At 35.1% G+C, this 14,753-nt stretch overlaps 1 protein-coding gene across 1 annotated transcript in view; it reads right to left on the reverse strand.

Annotated features, from left to right (window-relative positions):
• Positions 1-4,053: 4,053 nt before the first annotated feature.
• Positions 4,054-14,753, reverse strand: part of GUCY1B1 (guanylate cyclase 1 soluble subunit beta 1) — a 50,403-nt gene continuing 39,703 nt past the window's right edge. Inside the window, exons 8-14 of the mRNA XM_049769616.1 lie at positions 14,096-14,229; positions 11,613-11,810; positions 9,282-9,519; positions 8,197-8,337; positions 7,032-7,186; positions 6,632-6,758; positions 4,054-5,257 (exon numbers count right to left, since the gene is read on the reverse strand). Of these exons, the coding sequence (XP_049625573.1) occupies positions 5,234-5,257; positions 6,632-6,758; positions 7,032-7,186; positions 8,197-8,337; positions 9,282-9,519; positions 11,613-11,810; positions 14,096-14,229 (1,017 nt within the window). The 3' untranslated portion in view covers positions 4,054-5,233. The remainder of the gene's footprint in view (positions 5,258-6,631; positions 6,759-7,031; positions 7,187-8,196; positions 8,338-9,281; positions 9,520-11,612; positions 11,811-14,095; positions 14,230-14,753) is intronic.

The following is a 14,753-nucleotide window of genomic DNA, read 5'->3' on the forward strand; positions in this document are numbered from 1 at the left end:
AAGATTCCCTCTCTATCTTTTCTTCCCTTTGTTATTTGTTAAATAAGGAAGTTTGTAGAAGTGTCCCTCCCTTTAACGTTTATATAAGAACCAAGTCAATTGGATTGTTGGACTTGTTCTAGCATCCCCATAGGCACCAATCTCTCCAGGTGATACTGTTCTTCCTTTGCATAGGCTCATTAAAATGGGAAATTATATACAAACACATTCTTATAGAGATGGGAACACACAAATTTTCTTAAACAGTGACAATTGTGTCCACTATCTTAAGTTAGATTGTTTATTTTCTCCACTTTTTATCTTTTTTTCTCTTTGTGAACTATTCAATAAGGAATGTTTGTGAAAGAGTCCTTCAGTTTAATGCTTATGTTTGAACCAGGTCATGGGAATTGTTGGACTTGTTCTTGCGGCCCCATTATGTGCTGATAATGCCAGGTGGCATTATTCCTTGTTTGCACAGGCACATTAAAATGGAAAATACTATACATACAAATAAGTTCTTATCTAATAGAGATAGGAACACAGAAATCTTGTGGTGCAATGGAACCTTACACCCTGAACATTGACATGATGACCTGGCACAGGCCTCAGAGGTTTGGACATTCTCCATTCACCCCTGAATCAGGGAAGCCATCTACAAAACATCCAAAGTTGTCTATGATGTCACCTGGAAGCAATTTTCTACCAGGGAAGACCCTACTTCTGCTCTGACATCGATTTACTCAAAAGAGTCTTCCCTTAACACTGAGAAGATTTAAACAACAACAATGACCTGCATACTGGACAGGGCTTTCTGCATTGCCCTTTAATTGTGAGTTGAAATTAGACTCTGCTCCGCACCATCCTGACTTCAATGTAGGATATACAAATTCCAGGTTCTTCAATACAGAAACATGATACCAACAACAGAGACTGTGTGAAAAATAAAACTGTATGGGCACTACAGACAATGACCTGGATTGGACAATCTAGTTTGCCTGGAACCTAGAATTGGTATTATGTCAGGAAACTTCAGGGGTAGGGTCTCCTTGTATTTAGGGCAAAGTTTTTCCTTTCCATGTCCCTCATACTTTGGTGGGCCCATGCAAATGATAATTGCCACTCTAACATTGTTTTTACAGTGCTCCTTTGACTCTAAACCTTTAAGAAACTACTAGTAAAAATATCTGGAACTGCAAAAAATATGGTTTACATTACTGTTAACATATATGCTTTTAGTTACACTAGCATTCTGGGGGATAAAGGAGGAAGATAAGGGATATATGCTTGGGAACAGGGATGAAGGGAAGACAACACTGGTGGTGGAAAGGCCCTCATTTATTGTCACTGTGTGCCTTAAATATCACTTTTATCACTGTGTATCATTTGTAATTCACTTTGGCCACAATAAAAATTAAAAAATAATACAAGATATGTCAAGTATATACACAAAAAGCTAAAATGATAACTTAGTAGACAATATTGGAACAAACTTTTGCCAGTGTGAATTTATGCAATAGTTGCTAACAGTTGATCACTAAAGTATATTCAAAGAGAACAATTTCATCAATTTTTGAATTTCATCGAATAAAAAATTCAAAAAATGCTACTGAAAGTGGAAAAAATTCACAGGTTGTGTGACAACACAAATCATTTGTAACTGATAAAAGTTATATAAAAAGTTTACATTAAATGAAAACTCTATAGCTAAACAAATAAAAAAATAAAACACTAAATCCAGGTGTGCTAAGGAGTCGCTCTTGGCACTATTCAGGTGATCAGATATAGAGCTGGGGGTTGAAGCATGTCTGGCCATATGTAAGGAAAGTGTCTTACCTACTGTATTATTTGTATATGTACATTGTATATGTCTCTTTCCAATTTTATTTTAAATAGGAAAACTGCTCAATGACACCAGTGATTAGGAAAAAACAAAGTATAATAAAATGCCACTTCATAATCAACAGTATAGTAATAATGAAAATGAGACAACAGTGTGTGCTCCTAAAGAGATAAAGAAATTTCAGTTCATAAAATGCTTAATGAAGAAGAGATATGAAAACTATTGATTAATCTTTGGAAAACATTAAAACAGTTCCTCAAATGTGAAAAAAGTATTCTAAATCATTACCCAAAAATTAAACTCTTTGACCAATATACACCAAAGAACTGAAAGAAGTATATTCACAAAAATGTCATTATATTTGTAATAGTAGTCAAAGTACCATTATAATTCAGTTGTAATTCTATTATTTCAAAGGAAAAAAAACACCAAGTATCCATCCTTTATGAATAGATAATCAAAATGTGGTGTATAAATAAAATGAACTATTATGCAGTCAGTACAGTTAATAAAATATTGCTCAGTCCTGCAACACTGATAAATCTGAAAACAGATAAAATACACCAATTATAGAATTCCATTTAGATAAAGTGTTCAGAAGAAGCAAATATTTAGAAACAAAAAAATTTGTAGTTGTGAAAGGCTGCAGAATACATAATTTTAAGTACTTGCTTATATTTACAGGTAGTCTTTTGAGGAAAATAAAAGTTAATCTAGTATTCACTAATTGTAAACCTTACAATCATTGACAAACATACTTCAAAACTGTAAGTATGTTACCTTTATGATACGTTAAAAATACATTTCAGCAAACTGCAGAAATCTAGAAAATGAATTTAAAGAATTTTGAAAGTACTTTAGTAAACTTTGGTAATTATAAAATATGTGTAGTAGGCATAGAACTGTACGTGTGCTTTTCTTTTGATACTCTCACCAAAAAAATGCTGAGATAGTGTGAGTGATAGAGGTCATTCCTAGTGTGTGAGGCCAATTCCATATTCCAACTACCACATGGGTCCTAAAGGGCAATACAAAGTATGGACTGTGTGGTCTTTCTAGCACTAGCTAGTAGAGTATCACAGAGTAAAAACAGAATACTACTCAGCTTTGAGAAAATATTAAAACCCCACAGTCACTTCAACTTCTATAAAACTGGAGGAAGCAATTCTAAGTGAAGTAAGCCAGAAAGAAAATTGCAGACTATCTTACTCCTTTAAATTATTAAAAAAACAAACAAACAGGCAAGACACTAGACAATATCCAAAGGAAACAACTTTGATATATGTTTGATAGAACTGTGACATGTGTGCATGAATGTGTGTACACTCAGATGTATGTGTGCCCAGGGCAGAAAGTGGCAAAGGGAGAATGGGACAAGACATTGGTATAATGGTGGTGGAATTCTGACAGTCTGGTGGTAGGCACAGTGTGATAACACTGCAAATAAGAAACAAGATTTGTGTACTATTTTTTTAAGTGTGAATCTGAAAAAAATATGTTAGGAAATCATTTCAGAATGAGGAAGAACAAAAAGAGAATTAAGAAAATAAAGAGCTTCCAAGGTAGCCATCATGCCAAGATAATAGAGATACTGATTATATTCACTGAATTTAGAAATTAGGAAAATACATTTAAGTTCAGCCTTGTCAGTGAAACTAGTGCAATTTTGTGTGTGAAGAACAAGCAGAAGAGAAACTGGGGACCTAGTACTGACTGCTGGACCAGAGGCAGAATCCTACTTCTAGTGAAGGTATTTAAACTCTAGCATCATATAAACTACTTATTTCTCTGTGGACTATGTTCCTCTCCTTTTATGTCCTCTCATTTTCTAATTCTTTAAGTTTGTTTTATGCCGCAATAATTTTCACCATACTAAACACCATACACTGTAATTATTTGTATGCATATATTTCGTTCCTAAAATATTCTAAACTGTTCAAGGTCTCATGCCATTTCCTACTGATCTTAGTAGCTATGCCTCCCCCAGGTCTAATCAAATTCCCAGTACTAAATAAAATATACTGTGATGATACTAAAAAATAAAATAACCTTTGAGAAATATGCTTGCTGTATAGGGTCATTCAAATTTATAATAAAAATTAAAGCATTTCCTTTAATAAAATTTTATCAAAATTAATCTAAAAACATAAAGAAAGTTATAAAATGCATTTACAAAATGTCCTGGAAAAGGTAACAATGATGTCAAGATAATTTTATTGAAATAAAAGAACTATCTAAAGACAAGTGGAAAAAATAATTTATTGCCAATTCTTTTACACATGAACATGGAACATTTATACATATATTGATGTGCTGATATGAAATACTAAATATAAAGACAGGTATTTTTACACAAAAGTAGTCGCACTCTAGTTCAAAAAGATAGACATTCATAAATTATTGAAGACGTTTAAGAACAGCATGTTAATTATCCCAACCAGAAAGCTTTCTATGCCAAAATAAACTAAAGTTTCTTAACCAGAAGCTCTAGATGGAGTCATATGCTTCTCAGCTAAGAAAAAGAAACTCAGTTTTGTGAATAAAAGTCTGGGTATGGTTCTGACTAACAGAAATATCTCAGCAGTTCTTTTCCTCTTATTCCTAGATATGAGGAAAGACCCTCAAGATGTTCCCAAGCTAATGTACCATCTCAAGATGCAGCTTTTAATTGCAGCTGCATGGAATTAGGAAGATGTAATACAAGGGTTAACATAAAAATATAGCATTTGGGAGGAATTACAATTGCCACAGGACTTGAATGAACAAACAAATATTTTAATAACAGTAATGTATATTCTATATTACCAAAGGGAAAGAAGCATACTTCAAAATAGACACTATTTTCTTAGCCTGTTCTATTAATTATTATTTTGAAAGTCTGAAAATAAATCACATTTTCCCCTAAATCTAAGAATTCACTCCTTTAGAAAATGATTTCTACAATGACATATGCCAACCAACACGATATAAACTTTGTTATAGGCTATTGTCATGAAAATATACATGTATGGGGATCACTAAATAGAGTTGGCAAACCATGGTTAGCTAGTCACATAGCCAAATACTGCTCAGTTTCATTTCATTCAATTCAACAAATGTTTATTGGGTGCCCACCACGTGCAAATTACCATTTGGGTAGTGCTCATAGTGGATTTTAAGACACATGAAGTTCACATCATTCACATCTAAAGCTAAACTTTAGATTATAGAACAATCTGGGAAATAACTGGAAGCAGAGCTAAAGTTGAAGAGTGAACATTGAAAGATATACCTACAAGAAAGGCCAAAGATAATTGAAAAGGACAAAGCAAAATTGGAATCCATGGGGAATCTGCTTCTGTGTTTGGCCTGTGCTGGCAGATAGATCACTGAAACCTAATCTTCTGTCCTCTTCATCCCACCATTCAAGGTTCAGTTATCATCCTGCTGTGTTTCCTTAAAAAATAAATGTGGAAAATACAGAGCTGATTATTAGTAATAACAAAGCACACCAAACTCTGGTACTTTATGAGAAAATGGTCTATGTGCAGCTTTTATATAGTGTTCCTAGTCTTTTCCATCATAACTCTGGATGAATCGGGACCACCCAGTGTGAATTTAATTGTTCCAAAGAACTTCAACAAGCATGCCACCCCATACGTAAGTCATTTAAATTCAAACCAGCTGGTTTTTCATTTCTTTTAAGATTTGTTACACACTTAAAAACATTTTGAAGGAATGTATACATATAGGAAAAAAAATATAATCAAGTAATCTTACCTCCTCTAAAGACTCTGTGATGACATGGGAACAAATCAGCAGAGTTGCTTCAGAGAACAGAGGCAGGGTGGGAAAGGTAGGGTAGAAAATGGTGTGCGTAACCCTACTCTGAGTCAGTGTGGGACCCTGTGTTTACAGGTTCCCCCAGGCAGAATACCTATATCCCTACAAGCAAAGTAATAGCTGCCTTACGAAACCTTGTTGGTTCTGGGAAATGAGAGTTTCTACTTGTTTCTGGGATGACTCTCAATCCCAAAGATCTCCAATCACTCCAGGCAGAGACTTCTTGTCGCTTAAATGATCTGACCTTTCATTATTAAGACATGGTGGAGCAAGTGTTACTTGCCTTGTAGGTGATAACCTAGGACGGGCCATGGTTCAATCCCCCAAGTCCCCCAAGTCAGGAGCAATTTCTGGGCGCATATCCAGGAGTAAACCCTGAGCGCCACTGGGTTTGGCCCAAAAAACAAAACAACAAAAAAAGACACCTCCTCTTACCTGCCATTCCTTGGGGTAGAATAGAAAGAGCATAGCAGGTAGGACACTTTTCTTGGCATACAGCCAACCTGGATTAAATTATCATTACCATAGAAACTCCTCTAGTACCATTAGGACTGATCCTTTAGCACAGAGCAAGGAGTAAACCCTGAGTATTGTTGACTGCGGCACCAAATCAACAAAGAAAAGGCACTTCTATGACTAGGCTCTGATGGTGATGTTAGGAGAACTGGAGGCTGAATGGAGAGAGGCAGGAAATCCTTTTACCACCTCATTTAGAGCTAAATTAGTAAAAAATAACAAGATAAAATAGTAGGTGGTCTCCCTGTTGGCACCTTGGGCATCAGCTCCATTTCAGAACAAGAATGCGACAGACTAGTATCCCTTGAGAAGTGTTTATTGTTCAAACTGGCATCTACATGGGTCAGAAATTTTTATACTTAAAAGTTCATTGTTATAAACAAGAATTCTTTCTAAAGAAAACACTGTCCATGAATATGCTCCTATGTTTATACTCATTTTTAAAAAACGAATTATACTGATTAGTCATACCTCTGTTTCTGTATTTTTTCTGGAGAGAAACCAAACTTGCATTGGTTCCTTTTTGCCCTTCATGGACACTGGGCCTCTGTGTTCCAAGTGGAATTGAGGATCAGAGTTTTCTGGGGTCATAAGACATCTATGAGGCAGGAGATGGGCAGGAAGATCAGATATGTGGAGAAAGCAAAAAGACCAAAGTTATAAATTGAGACAGTAAGGACATATATTAAAGTAGTGTTTAAAGATCATCCCAAAATTGTCATAATTATTTCAACAGAAATTGTTCAGAGGGCATAAGAAGCATGTTCCATAGAAATACTGACACCATCTTTTCAATCAGGTGACATTAGATAGTAAAGTGACAAAAAGACATTTTTCTTGTGAATTTGGAAATACCAACGTGATCTCTTACCTGTATGTATATTCGGATACATTTATTTTTCCCTTTTCTCCAGTGGTTTCCGTTCTGCTTGTGAGGTTTACAGTATTGCCAAAAAGACAGTAGCGAGGCATTCTCTGGCCAATGACCCCTGTCACAACCTCTCCAGTGTGGATCCCGATTGTTATCTGCAGAAATCAGAGCTCTGCTGTGTCTACTTAGCTCACAGATATACTCCTGGTGATTTATAGTTATAAATATCCAATCCTAAAAAACTTCAACTGGGACTTTAAGTATAAAACAAACAAAACCAAAATCCTGCAAAAATATTCATTTTCCAAAAGAAACATTCTGTCTGAAACACAGAAAAGAGATTTCTAAAAATGAACCAGAAACTGGCCAACATGACAGCTCAGAGGCAGTGCAGCGAGGGAGCTTAATCTGTGCATGGATGGGATTCAATTCCTAGCACTTGGGGGCCCCAGGTATAGCATTAAAGGCCCCAAGGCAGGAATAGGCACTGTCCTGGTTACCTCCAGATATGGTTACTCTGGACAATACTGCATTGCCAGGCTTAGCACTGATTCAGCTGAATATCGTGAATATCACAGGAGCTTTATTTGGGAGACCCCCAATATGACCCAAAGGGACAAGTGATTTTATTTTACCCTCTTGGCTTCCAGTCTATATAAAAGGCTAAGTAATTTCAAATTGGTTGATTGATATTCCATTTCTATGGATAAAATTAATAGCATGAGTACATGGGTTCAATACATTATCAGAAATTTTGCTTTCCTTATATATATTGATAATTTCTTGGTCAAGAATACAAATCAGTTGTCTATAAAGGCCTATCATGTCTAATATATATTATAAATATATATTTAGTTATTATATTTATTCATTTTATATTATATTATATATATTACTTATTACTATATTAACTAACTAATATATCATATTTTAATATTAGTTGGTATTAATATTTTAATGTTATTTTAATAGTCATATCAATAATATTTTAATGTCATAAGTTAAAATATTTTTAAAATTTTAATATTAATTCAATATTTTAATACTAATTAATATTAATGTTAAATAATATTAAAATATAATATATAATTAAATGATTAGTGTATTATATTTTATATTTATTATATAATATATTTATATAAATATAAAATATATATTTACTAACCTGAACAGATTCTCCATCTACTTGAACCTGGCCAGCAATTTCCATCATGTCCAAAGCCAAGTGGCAGATAGATCGTGCATGGTGGATGCATGGTTCTGGCAAACCACTCACTGTCATATACTTATCACCAACAGTCTCAACCTAGCACGAAAACAGTCATTGAGACAGATGTTCAATGGTTAGCAGAAGCACATTGTTTCCTTGGTCACCTTAATGCCAGCCGTGTTCTCTCAGTACTATCAGTAATTTTAAACTTGATGTTCCTAGGTCTTTGATTTTATAACCATTCAACTTCATCAAGATTATCCTTAGAATTACTTTAATGGTAGGCATTAGATCACTTGTTACAGAGAGTGAGACAGTACTACTTTCCTCTAGTAAATCCTCACTTCTTTTATCATTTCTTGATCAAGTTATACAATTTATAACCTTGTTTTTTTTAAGAGAGTGATGCTATGATGGTACAAAAACCACTGCCTGAAGTTCAATGATTTATAACAGACATCAAGCATTTCTATATATGAAGTGCCCCCAAAGTGTTACACTGTAATTGAAAGCATACATAAAATAAATAGTCTCTGTGGCACTATTTATTATTCCAGATGCTTGGGAATGGTCTTTTTAATATCCACTGATTTCACTTGTCTCATATTGTATTTGTTTCTGAGTAAAGCAAAGGTCACACATGCCCTATTAATATACTTAGGTTGATTCATCTACAAGTCAATTGGTCACCCATCCCCTTCTTATGCTTAGAATGCTTCACTGGACAAAGCATCTATATAACTTAGTAAGAAAAAAGTCTCTTTCAGGGCATTAAAAATAATCAGACACTTATAAGACATGTGAAAAACAAATTTCAGATTCTTATTAATATAATTGTATAAAAGCTGCTGAATATTTATTTTGAACAAGGTAATCATCTGTTCCATTCTCTTTGGTTACAAGAAAGAAAATACTATATAACAAGAGGGAATCACTGAAGAAAATGCTAAAAAAATGTGAAGACAATGTCTACATTCAGAGTGAGCAAGTACACAGTCTCAACACTGTGAATGTCGTCAGAAGCTCTGCTGGGGACTTGCCTTATAAACAAATGGATTTTTCCGGGAGTCCGTCAGAGTATCAAATCTGGTGTAGAGATCATTGAGAAGGTTGACAATCTTCATGGCCCCCTCTCCAGAAGCGTGTTTGCTACAGAAAGCATTGAAACCCACAATGCCACTGAATAGGATGGTGACATTATCATATCTCTTGGCAGGCACAGGCCGCTTGTGTCTCAGTTCATTGGCCACAGAAGGAGGAAGGACAGAATATAGCAACCTGTTGGGCAATTTGGAGCAAAAGTTATACTAAGTCCTGCTGAGGTGAATGTAACTGCTTCTTCTGTCCAATTTTGACAACAGTAATGTCACTTGCATTATACAGATTTGGATTTCTAGTACACTTAAATTTTTTCTTTAGATATGCATACTATTTATAAGTAAACACATTTGTAATGTTTAATCACATAAACATAGTCTGAGGTCAAATCTCTTCAAATCAAATAAAAATATGCCAAGCAAACAAAATCAAGAACTAGAAACTAGAAGCTAAATGGTAGCCTTGACTTCTGATCCCACATTCACTATATGATAGTTGTTGTTATCAGCCTGTAAATCTTTTCATTAATAACACAAACCAGAAACATATCTGTCTCTAAAATAAAAATGTGTCTCAGTTGTTGTAAAGTACTATTAAAACAGCTGGCTTTCCTCTGGGCTCATTCAGAGCTTCCTCCATGGAAGTCACTGATAACAGAAGCAGAAACTGGTCTAACTAGACAGGATTTGAGTATATTGGCATATTTTAAATGGCATAGGGATCATGAAGGAAGCAGAATGGGAAGCAGTGCAGAATGAAGGTTCCAGCTATAAAGGGATGGGAGCAGAAACCTGGGAGCTTTAAGTCAGAACCCAAAGAATCACACTCTCAGCCTTTTTCTTCCCAGTTGCCAGAGGACATACTGTGCTTTCCAGTCTTTTGTTTTCAACAATTCCTTGTCCTAAGGAGCAGTCCTTTTGTATACACAGCAGGCACTTTACCACTGTCCCACATTCTACTCAGGTTTTAAATAGAGAATCTTTAATAAAATACTTGAATAATAAAAGTGAACGTTAGAGCACTTAGATTTAAAGCAAATTAAAAGTAGATGGCTTACAGTTAAATCAGCTTCGAAACTAAATAGCTAAGAAAGAATGCCAGATGGTTTTCTAACATAGTTCCCATAGCAGAAAGCTGATTAGCACACATTTATAGACCCATAAGAGAATGAGCCTTCAAAGCATTTTCTTACAGGCTTCATAAAGTGTACTATTTTTTCATGGATCGTTTATCAGGTAGTAATAAAGTATTATTTTGAGTTTTTACCCCAAATAATGAAAATATATATTCAGACTTTCCCTATACTCTTTCTGAGTTTACAAAAAGTCTTAGCTAAAAAGAGGGGGTAAGGAGGACATGAGTAGTTGGTACTGCACTTGACTTGGTCATGATACACCTGGGTTAAATCCCTGGCATTCTATAAGGAGGTCCCTTAAAAACTGTGAGGAGTGACACCTAAGCACAAACCAGTGCCTTTGTACTGCCAGGTGTGGCCACAAAACAAAACAGAGCAAAACAACCCTCCCAAAGGGGACTGTTCAAAGAAGTAAAGTGGTCCCAAAAGAAACAAAGATGCTTTCAGCTTCAACATGCCAAGTATAAAACCGAGTGGATTAAAAGTCTGCAAGTGAAGAGAGCAGTTTAAAATGAGGTTTTCTAGATCACTCATGCTATTCATGACTATTTAGCTGATATATTTCTGAGGAGTACTATCGTTCCATAGGGAATCACAAGTGCATGAGTGGGAGAAAAATACAGAAAGTGTTGTTACTAATATTTTGGGCTTTCAAGTATTGTAACTCTTATGGAAGTAAAGAGGATCATTTTAATTCTCTGACAAGATAGATTCCTATTATATGAGCATTAAAAATAAGTACTAGGGCTGGAGAAATAGTATAGTGGGTAGGGTGCTTGCCTTGCAGGCAACTGACAAGGGTTCCAGCCCTTGTACCCCAAGCCTCACCAGGAGTGATCTCTAAGCAGAAGGCCAGGAAAAAGCTCTGAGTACAGTCTGGTATTAACAAAAACCAAAGATAAAATAAGTAAAAATAGAAACACAAGGACCTGAATAAAAATCCCTTACACATTTATTGTCATTTAGTACTTTTGATTAATAACACAACAAGGCTATATAATATACACACATCAAGTATTTGTTTAAGTGAATTAACGTCAACATCACCTACCATTGTTTACAAGTTTAATTCAGTATCCACAGACACATACTACCTATCCCTATCTGAACCAATCCTTCTTTAACCATAGGCTCTTACGTGTCAGTCTTTTTCTTCTCATCTTCTAGGGCCCGTAAAGTGAGCTGCAGTCTGTCTGTGAGGATCTCCAGCTCCTGAGTGAGTTTGTATTCCTCCCGGAACTGCTCCCCCAGAAGGACAAGGTCGCGTGTGGCATCGTGCAGAGGGATATCACTGAGGTACAGCCCTCTCCTTGTCAGGTCGTCCAGGTTCATCACACTGTTATGTGGTCAAACAAGGCAAAAATCACTCTCTCCTTGACTCTGTGGCAAGACTGACCCTGAATCCTGGGAAGGCGTATCATTCTGTTATTTCCTAAAGTTCTGAATGTTGGGTTTATGGCAAGGAATTACAGTATAGGTGTCAAGGCTTTTGCGTGCCAGAGGGCCAAACATTGGTTTGCTACCAGCACAGCAAATGATCCCTGAGCACCACCAGGAGTGATCCCTCTGCACTGCGAAGTGTTGCCCAACCCCTCCCTCAAAATACAATTGAAGAAGAAATAGAGATTGCAAAAAAGAATAACTTTATTTTCTTATAGTATTAAAAACCTAATCAAAAACAGTGAACTTGCTTTTTAGCCAGGCTAAACTTCTTTTTTAATCCCATTAGCTTGTAAAAGAGAATACAGAGAATATTAGTTGATATTAAGCACAGGCTATTATTTGTTACATCAACAATTTTCCTTACAGTACAAGGAAGAAAAATTATCTTTATTAGCATGAATAAGCAAAAATATTCTTTTGGAGAACTAAATCTTGCCTTTCAGATTTTATGATTTATAACTGTTGGAATTCTCCTTTGAGTGACATTACTGAAAATTTATAACCTGACTATAATTCATTTTTATCAAGCATTCTATCAATTTTTGACTTTCTAAAGTATATTGTATGTGCTATCTGTTTGTTTGTTTGTTTGTTTGGGGATTACACCTGGTCATACTCAGGGATTATTCCTGGCAAGTTCAGGAAACCACAGTGGTGCCAGAGATTGAGCCAGGGTCAGCCACCTGCAAGGCAAATATCCCCCATCTGTAATATTGCTCTCACCCCTATGTGTTCATATTATTTTGGATTTAGGTTGTTTCTGTTTGTTTAGGGGCCACACTTGGTGGTGCTCAGGGGTTACTCCTGGCTCTGTACTCAGAAATTGCTCCTGGCATGCTTGGGGGGAATTATATGGGAAGTTAGGGATCAAACACAGTCTGTCCCAGGTTGACCGGGTGCAATATTATACAGCTGTCAGGAGAGATAAAGTCATGAAACTTTCCTATATCTGGATGGACATGGAATCTATTATGCTGATTAAAATAAGTCAGAGGAAGAGAGATAGACACAGAATAGTCTCACTCATCTAATGGCTTTTAAGAAAAATTAAAGATATTATTGTAATATGCCCAGAGATGAGGGCCAGAAATATTGGCTCATGATATGAAGCTCACCTCAAGGAGGGGTGAGGGCAGTTAGAACACTAACAATCTCAACAATGTTAATGAGCAAGTGAAATAAAATGTCTGTCTTAAATACAGGCAGGGGATATGGGAGAAGGGAGATGGTGGCATTGGTGGTGGGAATGTTGCACTGGTGAAGAGGAGTATACTTTCTGTGACTGAAACCCAACTACAGTCATGTTAGTAATAATGGTGTTTAAATAAAGGTATTTAAAATTTTTTCTTAAAAATGAGGAACATATGTGGTGCCAGGCTTGGAACCAGGACCAGCTGAAGCTAACACAAGCAAAGCAAGAGATTAACCTCCTGTACCATTTAAGTAGGTCCAGAACTATGAACAAGGATAAATGCAGATTTTTTTTTATTTTAGGTGATCACTCACCATAATATGTATGCTTTTCTCAAAGGTGTTACAAAATAATGAGCAACCCTTTTGCTTGTAGCAAATTAAAAATAAATAAGTATTATTAACAAGATACAGAGACAACTCAGGGGAATTTATATGTATTTAGTTTTCAATCCCTAAATTTCTTTTAGGGAAATATGTGTAAACTGAGGAAAATACCAACCTACAGTTTTATTTTTCTCTAATGCTTAAACTGAGTAGCATAATGTATATAAATTTAAATTTAACAGTTTAGACACTAAATATTTTAAATATGAAATTATTCAAATGCAAGAATAATAAAGCATTCATTTCTTGGTGCTCATGGATATCTGCTATAATAAAAGTTTTATGGAATAGCTTTTCTATATGATTTTTGGAAGATATAAAGTTATAGAAATAACTAAATGCAAATTAGTTTTCTTATGATTTACTATCACATATATTACACAAATTGATTAAACTATGGTAAGTAAAAAGAATAAACAATTTTTAATTTTACTATAAATATTAAGTAAAATTATTCTTTTATAGAGAGCTGTATCACAAGGATATGGGACGTAATTATATATACTTCAGAATATGATTCTACTACTGAGTTAAAAGTCATTGAATTCATTGTAAGTAGTAAATACTCATATCTATTATTAATAAAGTAGAACGTATTACCTTGGTGAACACAGGAAAAGTATGCTATCTGCTTCAGGTAAGTAGATCATTTGACCTTTGAGACGTAAGCAGCTGATTTCTGTCCCAGTCAATTCATCCTCACATTCTAATTTTTCTACATCCAACAACCCTTCCTTAAAAAGGAAATATATATTCATCAATCAATATCTTTATTCCTACCTAATAATTTAAAAAAATGACACACATATCTTATCTACCACTATAAAGGGAATAAAAACTCAGAAGGAGTTCTAACTGCACTTACCCCTTCTTGAGGTGAGCTTCATATCGTGAGTCAGGTCACTAACAAATACCATAACAATGTTAATGAGTGAGAAAAGTAGAATGCCTGTCTCGAATACAGGCAGGGGGTGTGGGTGGAGGGATATGGGATGCATTGGTGGTAGAAATGTTGCACTGGTGAAGGGGGGTGTTCTTTTTGTGACTAAATCCCAACCACAGTTTGCAATCGTGGTGTTTAAATAAAGATACAAAAATTTAATAAAGAATAAAGATAAGAGATAAAAATAAAATTAAAAAATCAGAAAGAAGCATGTGCTCTGGTTACAACAGATGGCATCCCACCAGAATCCTATCAATTGTTTAAAAAGCTTTCCCCTCCTTTAAAACTTCTGTATTTTATTTCTGATTTTTCATG

This window comes from Suncus etruscus, chromosome 3 (assembly GCF_024139225.1).
Source record: "Suncus etruscus isolate mSunEtr1 chromosome 3, mSunEtr1.pri.cur, whole genome shotgun sequence".
NCBI lineage: Eukaryota > Metazoa > Chordata > Mammalia > Eulipotyphla > Soricidae > Suncus > Suncus etruscus.